The following is a 13,078-nucleotide window of genomic DNA, read 5'->3' on the forward strand; positions in this document are numbered from 1 at the left end:
CCAGTGATGGTTGATAATCTCAGTTCTATAAAGTTAACAGAACCACATCATCTACAAAAAAATAGGGATGTAATAGTACTGAGTCCACCAACCGGGACCGCCCCATCCCCTTGGCTGCGCCTAGAAATTCTATCCGTAAAAGTTGTGACCGGCATCAGTAACAAAGGGCAGCCTTGGCAGAGTCCAATCCTCATTGGAAACTATTCCAACTAACTGCTGACACTGGTCGTACAGGGACAGCCGTCTAGGAGCACCCACACGAGTATTTCCTAAGTATACGGTCCAACACCAAAAAGTCCAAAAAACACATTGGACTGGTTGGGGAAACTCCCATGTTCCACTGTATTCATAGCTTTAAAAGTGGAGCTGATGTTCCCCATTCTATCACCAGGTCCTGGAAGCCAACTCAATGAGAGGACAAGTTGAGCTGCTGGATATCAGGCCTGAGCAGCTGACCAGTAAAGATTTAGGAGGAGAGCAGGTATCTTTCATGACCACTAAACTACTGCAACAATATCTTTGATTTCCAATTCCTAAAATTCATCAGCCAGCTTCTGTTTGATGCACCATGGCTGCAGTAGCATCACAACATTGGCGATAGTATCGGGCAGATGCCTGGCAGAACAGACTTCAAATACCGATGAACAACAAGAATCACCCCTGAAAACCAGAATATATATATATATATATATGTATGTATATGTATATATGTATATGTATATGTATATGTATGTATGTATATATGTATATGTATATGTATATGTACGTATATGTATATGTATGTATGTATATATATATATATATATATATATATATATATATATATATATATATGTATATGTATGTATATACATATGTATGTATATATATATGTATGTATGTAAAAAAGGTCCCCGTTTCCATGGGCTCACCACCTGTGGGAGGGGCCAAAGGGGTTGGGTGCAGTGTGAGCTGGGTGGCGGCCAAAGGCAGGGACCTTGGCGGTCCGATGCCCGGCTGCAGGAGCTGGCTTTTGGGACATGGAATGTCACCTCTCTGGCTGGAAAGGAGCCTGAACTGGTGTGCGAGGCAGAAAAGTTCCGACCAGATATAGTCGGACTTACCTCCACACGCAGTTCGGGTTCCGGTACTAGCTCTCTCGAGAGGGACTGGACTCTCTTCCACTCTGGAGTTGCCCACGGTGAGAGGCGTCGAGCAGGTGTGGGTATACTTATTGCCCCCCAGCTGGGCGCCTGCACATTGGGGTTCACCCCGGTGAACGAGAGGGTAGCCTCCCTCCGCCTTCGGGCGGAGGGACGGGTCCTGACTGTTGTTTGTGTCTATGCACCAAACAGCAGCTCAGAGTACCCACACTTCTCGGGGTCCCTGGAGTAAGTGCTGGAGAGCGCTCCTTCTGGGGACTCTATTGTTCTACTGGGTGACTTCAATGCTCATGTGGGCAATGACAATGAGACCTGGAAGGGCGTGATTGAGAGGAACGGCCCCCCGATCTGAACCCGAGCGGTGTTCTGTTATTGGACTTCGGTGCTCGACACGGATTTTCTATAATGAACACCATGTTCAAACATAAGGGTGTCCATGTGTGCACTTGGCACCAGGACACCCTAGGCCGCAGTTCGATGATCGACTTTGTAGTCATGTCATCGAATTTGCGGCCGCATGTTTTGGACACTCGGGCGAAGAGAGGGGCAGAGCTGTGAACTGATCACCACCTGGTGGTGGGTTGGTTCCGATGGTGGGGGAAGATGCGTGCGGCCTGGCAGACCCAAACGCTCTGTGAGGGTCTGCTGGGAACGTCTGGCAGAATCCCCTGTCAGGAAGAGCTTCAACTCCCACCTCCGGCAGAGCTTTTCCCACGTCCAGGGGGAGGCGGGGGACATTGAGTCCGAGTGGACCATGTTCCGCGCCTCCATTGTTGAGGCGGCTGACCGGAGCTGTGGCCGTAAGGTCATTGGTGCCTGTCGTGGCGGCAATCCCCGAACCTGCTGGTGGACACCGGCGGTAAGGGATGCCGTCAAGCTGAAGAAGGAGTCCTATCGGGCCGTTTTGGCCTGTGGGACTCCGGAGGCAGCTGACAGGTACAGGATGGCCAAGCGGAACGCGGCTTTGGCGGTTGCTGAGGCAAAAACCCGGGCGTGGGAGGAGTTTGGCGAGGCCATGGAGAATGATTTCCGGACGGCTTCGAGGAAATTCTGGTCCACCATCCGGCGTCTCAGGAGGGGGAAGCAGTGCAATGTCAACACTGTTCACAGTGGGGATGGCGTGCTGCTGACCTCGACTCGGGACGTCCTGAGTCGGTGGGGAGACTACTTCGAAGACCTCCTCAATTCCACCTACACGCCTTCCATTGAGGAAGCAGGGCCTGGAGACTCTGAGGCGGACTCTCCAATCTTTGGGGTCGAAGGCACTGAGGTAGTTAAAAAACTGCTCGGTGGCAAGGCCCCGGGGGTGGATGAGATCCGCCCGGAGTTCTTAAAGGCTCTGGATGTTGTGGGGCTGTCATGGCTGACACGCCTCTACAACATTGCGTGGACATCAGGGACAGTGCCTCTGGATTGGCGGACTGGGGTGGTGGTTTCCCCTCTTTAAGAAGGGGAACCGGAGGGTGTGTTCCAATGACAGGGGAATCACACTCCTCAGCCTCCCTGGTAAGGTCTATTCAGGGGTGCTGGAGTGGAGGGTCCGTCGGGAGGTCGAACCTCGGATTTAGGAGGAGCAGTGTGGCTTTCGTCCTGGCCGTGGAACAGTGGACCAGCTCTACACCCTCGGCAGGACCCTCGAGGGTGCATGGGAGTTCGCCCAACCAGTCCACATGTGTTTTGTGGACTTGGAGAAGGCGTTCGACTGTGTCCCTCGGGAGGTTTTGTGGAGGGTTCTTCGGGAGTACGGGGTGCCGAGCCATCTGATAAGGGCAGTTCGGTCCCTGTATCACCGATGCCAGAGTTTGGTCCGCATTTCCGGCAGTAAGTCGGATTCGTTCCCAGTGAGGGTTGGACTCCGCCAAGGCTGCCCTTTGTCACCGATTCTGTTCACTACTTTTATGGACAGAATTTCTAGGCGTAGAGGGGTTCCGGTTTGGGGACCTTAGCATCGCGTCTCTGCTTTTTGCAGACAACGCGGTGCTGTTGGCTTCTTCAGGCCGTGATCTCCAGCTCTCACTGGAGCGGTTCGCAGCCGAGTGTGAAGCGGTCGGGATGAGGGTCAGCACCTCCAAATCCGAGTCAATGGTCCTCGGTCAGAAAAGGGTGGAATGCCCTCTCCGGATTGGGGATGAGATCCTGCCCCAAGTGGAGGAGTTCAAGTATCTTGGGGTCTTGTTCACGAGTGAGGGGAGGATGGAGCGCGAGATCGACAGGCAGATCGGTGCAGTGTCGGCAGTAATGCGGACTCTGTACCGGTCTGCCGTGGTAAAGAGAGAGCTGAGCCAAAAGGCAAAGCTCTCAATTTACCAGTCGATTTACGCTCCTACCCTCACCTATGGTCACGAGCTATGGGTCGTGACCGAAAGAACGAGATCCAGGATACAAGCGGCCGAAATGAGTTTTCTCCGCAGGATGTCCTGGCTCTCCCTTAGAGATAGGGTGAGAAGCTCGGTCATCCGGGAGAGACTCGGAGTAGAGTCGCTACTCCTCCATGTTGAGAGGAGCCAGATGAGGTGGCTCGGGCATCTCATCAGGATGCCTTCTGGATGCCTCCCTGGGGAGGTGTTCCGGGCATGTCCCACCGGTAGGAGACCCCGGGTACGACCCAGGACGCGCTGGAGAGACTATGCCTCTCAGCTGGCCTGGGAAAGCCTTGGGATCCCCCGGGATGAGCTGGATGAAGTGGCTGGGGAGAGGGAAGTCTGGGAGTCTCTCCTAAAGCTGCTTCCCCCGCGACCCGACCCCGGATAAGCGGAAGAAGATGGATGGATGGATGGATGGATGGATGGATGGATGGATATATACATATGTATGTTCCCGCTCTGTCACGATGTGGGTGTGAATGATGTTCGTCTCTATGTGCCCTGTGACTGACTGGCGTTCAGGATGCAGTCTGCCTTTATCCCAAAGTCATCTGGGAGAGGCTCTAGCATCCTCGGGACCCTGAAGAGGCTAAGTGGTGCTGAAAATTACTGAATTATTAGCGCCTGAGCTCTTTAAAAGGCTGATATTAACTCTTTTAAAGAGTCAAAAATCATTAAAAAAGACAAAACATAAAAATGCATGTAAATATATGATATACAACAGAAGAAAGGAGGTCAACCTTTTGTGCAGTAAAGTATATAAATTACACTGAAGTTAACCTCTTTTCGCTGCAGATTTCACTGCTTATAGGTGAACCATACTTCTGCACAAGCCTGCTACCATGGCACTCTTTGTACTTTTGGTACTGCCGCACCATCCTTGCGGGCCTTCTTCGACCCAATGCCACCATCCTGCCCTGCTCCGCCACTCTTCACATGGTGGCAGTAGAGTTCCAGGTACAGTATGAAAGTTGGTCATATTGTCAGTTTTGTGTGCTTTAATCTTAATTAGTCCTTTGTAAAATTGGGAATGTGGAGAAAACAAATTGCATATGAACATCATTAATTTTAACTGGTTCAGAGTGTCCTTCCCTTGCCTACTGCCCGATGACTGCTGGAATAGGCTCCAGCACGCCCGCGACTCCGTAGGGACAAGCGGTACAGAAAATATATGGATGGGTTCATTGCACCTTGTTCATTGTCTCTTTGAAGAACATGTATGAGTGAATGAGACACAATTGCTGCCAATGACAGCAGTGGTTTGCACTGGCGGTAACAGCAATACAGGACAGAAGAAGGAAGCATGAGAGAAACAGCAGATGGAAAGAAAACGGAAGTTATTTTGGATTATGAAACAGTGAGCAGATCCGGAATAAGATTGAATGTTTTGTTTTTTGGGTTTTTTTTCACCATGATGTGAGCATGGGGCAGCACGGTGGGGCACTGGTTTGCCTCACAGTTCAGAGAATGCGGATTCGATTCCACCTCTGGCCTTCCTTGTCTTGAGTTTGCATGTTCTCCCCGTACCTGCGTGGGTTTTGTCCGGGCACTCCGGTTTCCTCCCACATAGCAAAAACATGCTTGGTAGGCTGATTGAGCACTCCAAATTGCCCACAGGTGTGAAAGTAAGTGTGGATGGTTGTTCGTCTGTGTGCCCTGCGATTGGCTGTCAACCAGTTCAGGGTGTCCCACACCTACTGCCCGATGATTGCTGGTATCGGCTCCAGCACCCCCTCGACCCCTGTGGGGACATGCGGTACACAAAATAGATGGATGGGTATGGGCATGTTGGCGCTATATATACCATATTGGCCTGAATATAAGACAGTGTTTTTTGCATTGAAGATTTGAATGTGTCAAAATACTTGAAAAGGTCATGTTGCCTTATGCTGAAGAGGACCTTTATGATTTCACATCATCAATAAATACAAAAGGAGATTCGCATCCATAAATGATACCAAACCAAACCGCAGGGATGTGGAGTCGGCTGTTCTCACATTAGTGTGACACTGTATGAAAATCGATATTTAAAGTGCCACATAATGATGGTGTTGACATCTCATTTTACTTGTTTGCTAGGATTTATGGAGGATACGTGCTCTGTGTGTTACATGTGAGGGATTTGATGTCACGCCTATGGATGAAATGATCCAGGTAAAATGAAACATTTTATTATTACAATTAAGGAACTTCGCTACCACATTTTTTTTCCCACCCCATATGTTCGAGTTCTCAACTCCTCAGTAATCAACGATACCAAGTAACCGATAACACTAGTACTTGTAATACATAACACTTCTATTAAACCAATGACAGACGATGTTAAAGGAAGACCTTTTTTGCAAAATAATACTGACAATGCTCTGAGTCTTAGTGTTGGTTCAAAATAAATTGAAGTGCAAATTTAAGTTCAACAGTTACCTCTCAAGCATAACGAGTATGTTGGAAAAAAAAATTGGGTAATACAGCTGGCCCCTCCGCGAGTCGTCACCTTATCGTGGTGGAGGGGTTTGCGTGCCCCTATGATCCTAGGAGCCATGTTGTCGGGGGCTTCATGCCCCTGGTAGGGTCACCCATGGCAAACGGGTCCTAGGTGAGGGGTCGAACAAAGCACGGCTCACCCAAGCCCCTTATGATGAAAAACATAAATGGACTTTGTTTTCCCTCGCCCGGACGCGGGTCACCGGGGCCTCCCTCTGGAGCCAGGCCTGGAGGCGGGGCTCGAAGGCGAGCGTCTGGTGGCCGGGCCTTCGCCCATGGGGCCCGGCCGGGCATAGCCCGAAATGGAAACGTGGGTCCCCCTTCCCATGGGCTCTCCACCTGTGGGAGGGGCCGAAGGGGTCGGGTGCAGTGTGAGCTGGGCGGCAGCAAAAGGCAGGGACTTTGGCGGTCTGATCCCCGGCTGCAGAAGCTGGCTCTTGGGACATGGAATGTCACCTCTCTGGCTGGAAAGGAGCCCGAGCTGGTGTGCGAGGCAGAAAGATTCCGACTAGATATAGTCGGACTAGCCTCCACACACAGTTTGGGTTCCGGTACAAGCCCTCGAGAGGGGCTGGACTCTCTTCCACTCTGGAGTTGCCCACGGTGAGAGGCGTCGAGCAGGTGTGGGTATACTTATTGCCCCCCGGCTGGGCGCCTGCACATTGGGGTTCACCCCGGTGAACGAGAGGGTAGCCTCCCTCCGCCTTCGGGTGGGGGGACGGGTCCTGACTATTGTTTGTGTCTATGCACCAAACGGCAGCTCAGAGTACCCACCCTTCTTGGGGTCCCTGGAGGAAGTGCTGGAGAGCGCTCCTTCTGGGGACTCTATCGTTCTACTGGGTGACTTCAATGCTCACATGGGCAATGACAGTGAGACCTGGAAGGCCGTGATTGGGAGGAACGGCCCCCCTGATCTGAACCCGAGCGGTGTTCTATTGTTGGACTTCTGTGCTCGACACGGATTTTCAATAATGAACACCATGTTCAAACATAAGGGTGTCCATGTGTGCACTTGGCACCAGGACACCCTAGGCCGCAGTTCGATGATCGACTTTGTAGTCGTGTCATCGGATTTGCGGCCGCATGTTTTGGACACTCGGGTGAAGAGAGGGGCGGAGCTGTCAACTGATCACCACCTGGTGGTGGGTTGGCTCCGATGGTGGGGGAAGATGCCGGTCCGACCTGGCAGACCCAAACGCTCTGTGAGGGTCTGCTGGGAACGTCTGGCAGAATCTCCTGTCAGGAAGAGCTTCAACTCCCACCTCCGGCAGAGCTTTTCCCACGTCCCGGGGGAGGCGGGGGACATTGAGTCTGAGTGGACCATGTTCCGCGCCTCCATTGTTGAGGCGGCCGACCGGAGCTGTGGCCGTAAGGTCGTTGGTGCCTGTCGTGGCGGCAATCCTCAAACCCGCTGGTGGACACCGGCGGTAAAGGATGCCGTCAAGCTGAAGAAGGAGTCCTATTGGGCCGTTTTGGCCTGCGGGACTCCGGAGGCAGCTGACAGGTACCGGATGGCCAAGCGGAACGCGGCTTCGGCGGTTGCTGAGGCAAAAACCCGGGCGGTGGGAGGAGTTCGGTGAGGCCATGGAGAATGACTTTCGGACGGCTTCGAGGAAATTCTGGTCCACCATCCGGCGTCTCAGGAGGGGGAAGCAGTGCAACGTCAACACTGTTTACAGTGGGGATGGCGTGCTGCTGACCTCGACTCGGGACGTCGTGAGTCGGTGGGGAGAATACTTCGAAGATCTCCTCAATTCCACCTACACGCCTTCCATTGAGGAAGCAGGGCCTGGAGACTCTGAGGCGGATTCTCCAATCTCTGGGGTCCAAGTCACTGAGGTAGTTAAAAAACTCCTTGGTGGCAAGGCCCCGGGGGTGGATGAGATCCGCCCGGAGTTCTTAAAGGCTCTGGATGTCGTGGGGCTGTCATGGCTGACACGCCTCTACAACGTTGCGTGGACATCGGGGACAGTGCCTCTGGATTGGCAGACTGGGGTGGTGTTTCCCCTCTTTAAGAAGGGGGACCGGAGGGTGTGTTCCAATTACAGGGGAATCACACTCCTCAGCCTCCCTGGTAAGGTCTATTCAGGGGTGCTGGAGAGGAGGGTCCGTCTGGAGGTCGAACCTCGGATTCAGGAGGAGCAGTGTGGCTTTCGTCCTGGCCGTGGAACAGTGGACCAGCTCTACACCCTCGGCAGGATCCTCGAGGGTGCATGGGAGTTCGCCCAACCAGTTCACATGTGTTTTGTGGACTTGGAGAAGGCGTTCGACCGTGTCCCTCGGGAGGTTCTGTGGAGGGTGCTTCGGGAGTACGGGGTGCCGAGCCAACTGATAAGGGCGGTTCGGTCCCTGTATCACCGATGCCAGAGTCTGGTCCGCATTTCCGGCAGTAAGTCAGATTCGTTCTCAGTGAGGGTTGAACTCCGCCAAGGCTGCCCTTTGTCACCAATTCTGTTCATAATTTTTATGGACAGAATTTCTAGGCGCAGCCGAGGCGTTGAGGGGGTCCGGTTTAGGGACCTCAGCATCGCGTCTCTTCTTTTTGCAGATGACGTGGTGCTGTAGGCCGTGATCTCCAGCTCTCGCTGGAACGGTTCGCAGCCGAGTGTGAAGCGGTCGGGATGAGGGTCAGCACCTCCAAATCCGAGTCCATGGTCCTCGATCGGAAAAGGGTGGAATGCCCTCTCCGGATCGGGGATGAGATCCTGCCCCAAGTGGAGGAGTTCAAGTATCTTGGAGTCTTGTTCACGAGTGAGGGGAGGATGGAGCGCGAGATCGACAGGCGGATCGGTGCAGCGTCGGCAGCAATGCGGACCCTGTACCGGTCCGTTGTGGTGAAGAGAGAGCTGAGCCAAAAGGCAAAGCTCTCAATTTACCGGTCGATTTACGCTCCTACCCTCACCTATGGTCACGAGCTATGGGTCGTGACCGAAAGAACGAGATCTCGGATACAAGCGGCCGAAATGAGTTTTCTCCGCAGGATGTCCGGGCTCTCCCTTAGAGATAGGGTGAGAAGCTCGGTCATCCGGGAGAGACTCGGAGTAGAGTCGCTACTCCTCCACGTTGAGAGGAGCCAGATGAGGTGGCTCGGGCATCGCCTCCCTGGGTAGGTGTTCCGGGCATGTCCCACCGGTAGGAGACCCCGGGGACGACCCAGGACGCGCTGGAGAGACTATGTCTCTCAGCTGGCCTGGGAACGCCTTGGGATCCCCCGGGATGAGCTGGATGAAGTGGCTGGGGAGAGGGAAGTCTGGGAGTCCCTCCTAAAGCTGCTGCCCCCGCGACCCGACCCCGGATAAGCGGAAGAAGATGGATGGATGGATAATACAGCTGGATATTTTATCACAATGTGTTAAATATCAGCCAATATTGATGAGTACCGTATTTTCCGCTCCATAAGCCGCACTTAAAAGCCTTTAATTTTCTCAAGGTGCACCTTTTAATTAGGTGCGTCTTTTGTGTGGACCAAATTCCAAAATATGTACAGTTGTTTTGTTTGGCTTACGTATTATACAGGCGTAATATGAACACCCGATGAACCAATCAGACGACATTACTGTTAGAGTGGTGCTCACGCTAACTTATTTGCAAGAACCACACGGGAGACAGTATGCCCTTTTAGCACTTGCAAGTGGAGAAAACGTTCGTCACTGTAGCATACAGTCTGTTCAAACGTAGTCTGCCTTTGGTCTGTTGCAAGAGAGTATTTATTGAGAGAAAGCAGGGTGAGGGTGAGAGTGGACAGGTTTGGTGAACCCCTGGCCTTTGGTCAAATCAGAGCAGGGGGTGTGTTACGACGTTGGGGGAAACAGAACAACTTTGATTGCTTCCTCTGCAGCCAGTCAATCAAGCAGAGGATGCAAGCACTTTATTTTACTGCGTTGTGAGAACAGGACAACTTTGGTCAAACACTATAGTCTACATTCCAACATAATCATACGATTAAAATAATTTATCAATCCTAACAATTAACGTTTAACATAGATCGGGGCAAAAAAACAATCAGAGGACTAAGACGCAACATGTAGAGGAGTACGTACCTCCGCCGCCATTGATAAATAAATATTTGTGTGTAAAGAAAACAGCAATAGGACCCTCTAAAATAGCATAGACAATGAGAGATGCTTATGAGTTACAATTAGAGCTTTCTGGATAGCCAGGATCATTGCAGAAGAGCAACATGACAACGAAGAGAAGGAACTTGGCATGTTTAATGGCGAACTTGCCCAACTGTTTAATTTGGACTTGGATGGATTTGCATATGAATATCGATTAACAATAATGTGAGTACAGTAGAGCAGGGGTGCCCCATACGTCGATCGCGATCGGCCGGTCGATCGCCTGGCCACTACTGGTCGATCATGTGACATTAAAATGTTTTTGGGTTTTTTTTCGCACTTGACGCGTGCGCAAAAAACGGCGCTAACAACACAACACTAACACGCTAGCTCGCGAGTTCCCTCCAATTGTCAGAACCCTGTTTTTTCTCTTAAACTTAAGAAAGGGTATAAAAATGAGTGGGGCAGCTGGACATAGTAAAAAGATTTTTAAAAAGTATATAAGTATAAAGTAAAGTATATAAAGTGTGTATATATATATATATATATATATATATATATATATATATATATATATTAGTTCCATGTGTGATCATTTGGACTTCCGAAAATTACGTCAGCCATATATATATATATATATATATATATATATATATATATATATATATATATATATATATATATATATATAGCGACTTGTATGTGAATTTTTTTACAAATTTTCAAAATAAAAAAAATAAAAGTGAAACCGCGATAAATGAACCGCGACGTAGCAAGGGATTACTGTAATTTGAATGTGAAGTGACGTCAGCGGTGCGGCGGTTGATTACATAAAGGACAAAGATTCGATCACGGGATGACGAAGATGACGAAGGGCCCCACGTACTACCGGCATCATTAGCGGCTTTGTTTGTAAGTGAGACGGAAGACGGAAGAGTTTGAAGGATTTAATGATTTGGAATGACAGAAGGTTTGAAAAACTATTATGGCTTTTACGCACGCCCAGTCCTACGGAGCTCTCTTTCATCTCCGTGGAGCCGTTTACCAAACCCACATCTTTCCTTTTACTTTGTTAACGCTACAATATGGTTATATACTAGATCTGTGGAATAGCAACGAGGCTGACGTCAGGGCGCACGCGCGGAATTTGATCGATGGATTTAGTGATTTGGAGTGACACAGATGGTTTGATAATATTGCTTATATAATAGTTATTTGATATATAATTTATATATCGTTATATGGGCCTGTGGAATATTTTGAAGTGCAAGCGGCTGGCATTGTTGACATAAAGGACGATCGATGGATTTAATGAATTGAAGTGACACAGATGGTTTTAAAAACGTGTTATGTAAGTTATTTGAATAATGTTACGTCAGGCCTGTTCTCAGCTCTTCGTTTGTGTTTATGTCACGTTAGCATACCTATCGTTGAGCCTGTTGTTGCTCGTTCATGTCTGTTCTTGGTGTTGGATTTTGTCGAATAAATTTCCCCCAAAATGCGACTTATGTTTTTTTTTCACATTATTGTGCATTTTACGGCTAATGCGACCTATATTCCGGAGCGACTTTTAGTCCGAAAAATACGGTACTTACAATTTGCATCTTGCAAATTGAATCTGATTGGGCATATCAGAGTATTGCACTGGTTAGCATGTCGCTTCACAGATCAGAGGTGCAGGGTTTGATTCCAGCTCCAGCCTTCCTGTGTGTTTGCGTGTTCTTCCCGTGCCTGCGTCGGTTTCCTCCGAGTGCTCTGGTTTCCTTTCCCACATTCCAGACATTCATGATAGGCCAATTGACCACTCCAAATTGTCCGTAGGTGTAAGGGTGAATGGTTGTCTATGTGTGCCCTGTGATTGGCTGGCAACCAGTTCAGTGTGTGACCCACCTTCTGCCCGAAATCAGCTGTGAGATGAGGATACGCGGTTCAGATAATGGATGAATAGCCATTTACTTCCTGACAGTATAATAGCCATGACAGGGTGCCTTGGTATCGGTGACTGCTCTTGACTGCCATCACGAATAACTTATCTAAAGCATGATTTGTAGAGGCTTAATACTGATATCTGGTATCGGTACTTGCCATTCCTACTTACAATCATGGATTTGAATGGTCTGTAAACTGAAAACTAAGTAGAACAAAACTAAGTGTTGATGCCTGTGACATGAGTTATTTTGATCTTGCACTTGTTTCTGCTATGGTCCCAAAAATGGGAGTATTTCCTTTCGTACGGGGTTTAAAAATAAATGCTATTTTGTATTTTCAGAAGTCACTGGATATTCAGGAGTCTCGCGAGGCAGAGCCCCACCCTCTGTGGGAGTATCCATGTCGTGCTTTGACTCAGTCCACAGCTGTCATGACCTTTGACTTCACCCACTGTATCCCTCAACAGCCTATCATCAGCCAAGGCGCTCTACCATTCATAAGGTATGCTTGATATTATGACGAAAGGAATCTTATTTTTAATTCGCCCGATACAACCGAACGATTTATCGTTTTGGGACCAAAATACCGTATTGGCCTGAATGTAAGACAACCCTGATTATAAGATGATGCACTCTTTTTCAAGACTCAGGTTTGAAAAAAGACTTTTTGACTCGTTTGAAAAAATACTTTTTGAACACCAAATTTAATTTTTATACAGACAATAATTATAGTACATCTGAAACAAATGATTATAACAATATATTCGAGAAAAAAAGCATGCTATTTTGTGTTAGAGTGGTGCTCACTAACTTATTTTTGCAAGAACCACACGGGAGACAGTATGCCCTTTTTAAGCACTTGCAAGTGGAGAGTTATTCGTCGCTGTGAGTACAGCGATGATCGAATGAGGTCTGACTTTGGATTCTTGCAAGAGAGTATTTATTGAGAGAAAGCAGAGTGGGGGTGACATTGGACATGTTTGGTGGTCACCTCAGCAACTGGTTAATCAGTGCGGAGGGTCTCAGGTCATTGTTTTACAAGGTTGTGGAAACAGAAACTGGTGGAGCATTTTAGATGACTAACTAAGCAAGAATGTTTCCACACC

General features: G+C 49.3%; 1 protein-coding gene across 3 annotated transcripts in view; it reads left to right on the forward strand.

Moving 5' to 3' along the window:
- Positions 1-13,078, forward strand: part of prmt7 (protein arginine methyltransferase 7) — a 28,248-nt gene that overhangs the window by 11,435 nt on the left and 3,735 nt on the right. The window contains exons 12-15 of one of the 3 annotated variants that reach the window (XM_049723047.2): positions 392-481; positions 4,301-4,462; positions 5,585-5,659; positions 12,314-12,474. In XM_049723047.2, the coding sequence (XP_049579004.1) occupies positions 392-481; positions 4,301-4,462; positions 5,585-5,659; positions 12,314-12,474 (488 nt within the window). The remainder of the gene's footprint in view (positions 1-391; positions 482-4,300; positions 4,463-5,584; positions 5,660-12,313; positions 12,475-13,078) is intronic. The other 2 variants (XM_049723048.2, XM_049723049.2) reach the window with 2 other exon arrangements.

Source organism: Syngnathus scovelli, chromosome 6, assembly GCF_024217435.2.
Source record: "Syngnathus scovelli strain Florida chromosome 6, RoL_Ssco_1.2, whole genome shotgun sequence".
Taxonomy (NCBI): Eukaryota; Metazoa; Chordata; class Actinopteri; order Syngnathiformes; family Syngnathidae; genus Syngnathus; species Syngnathus scovelli.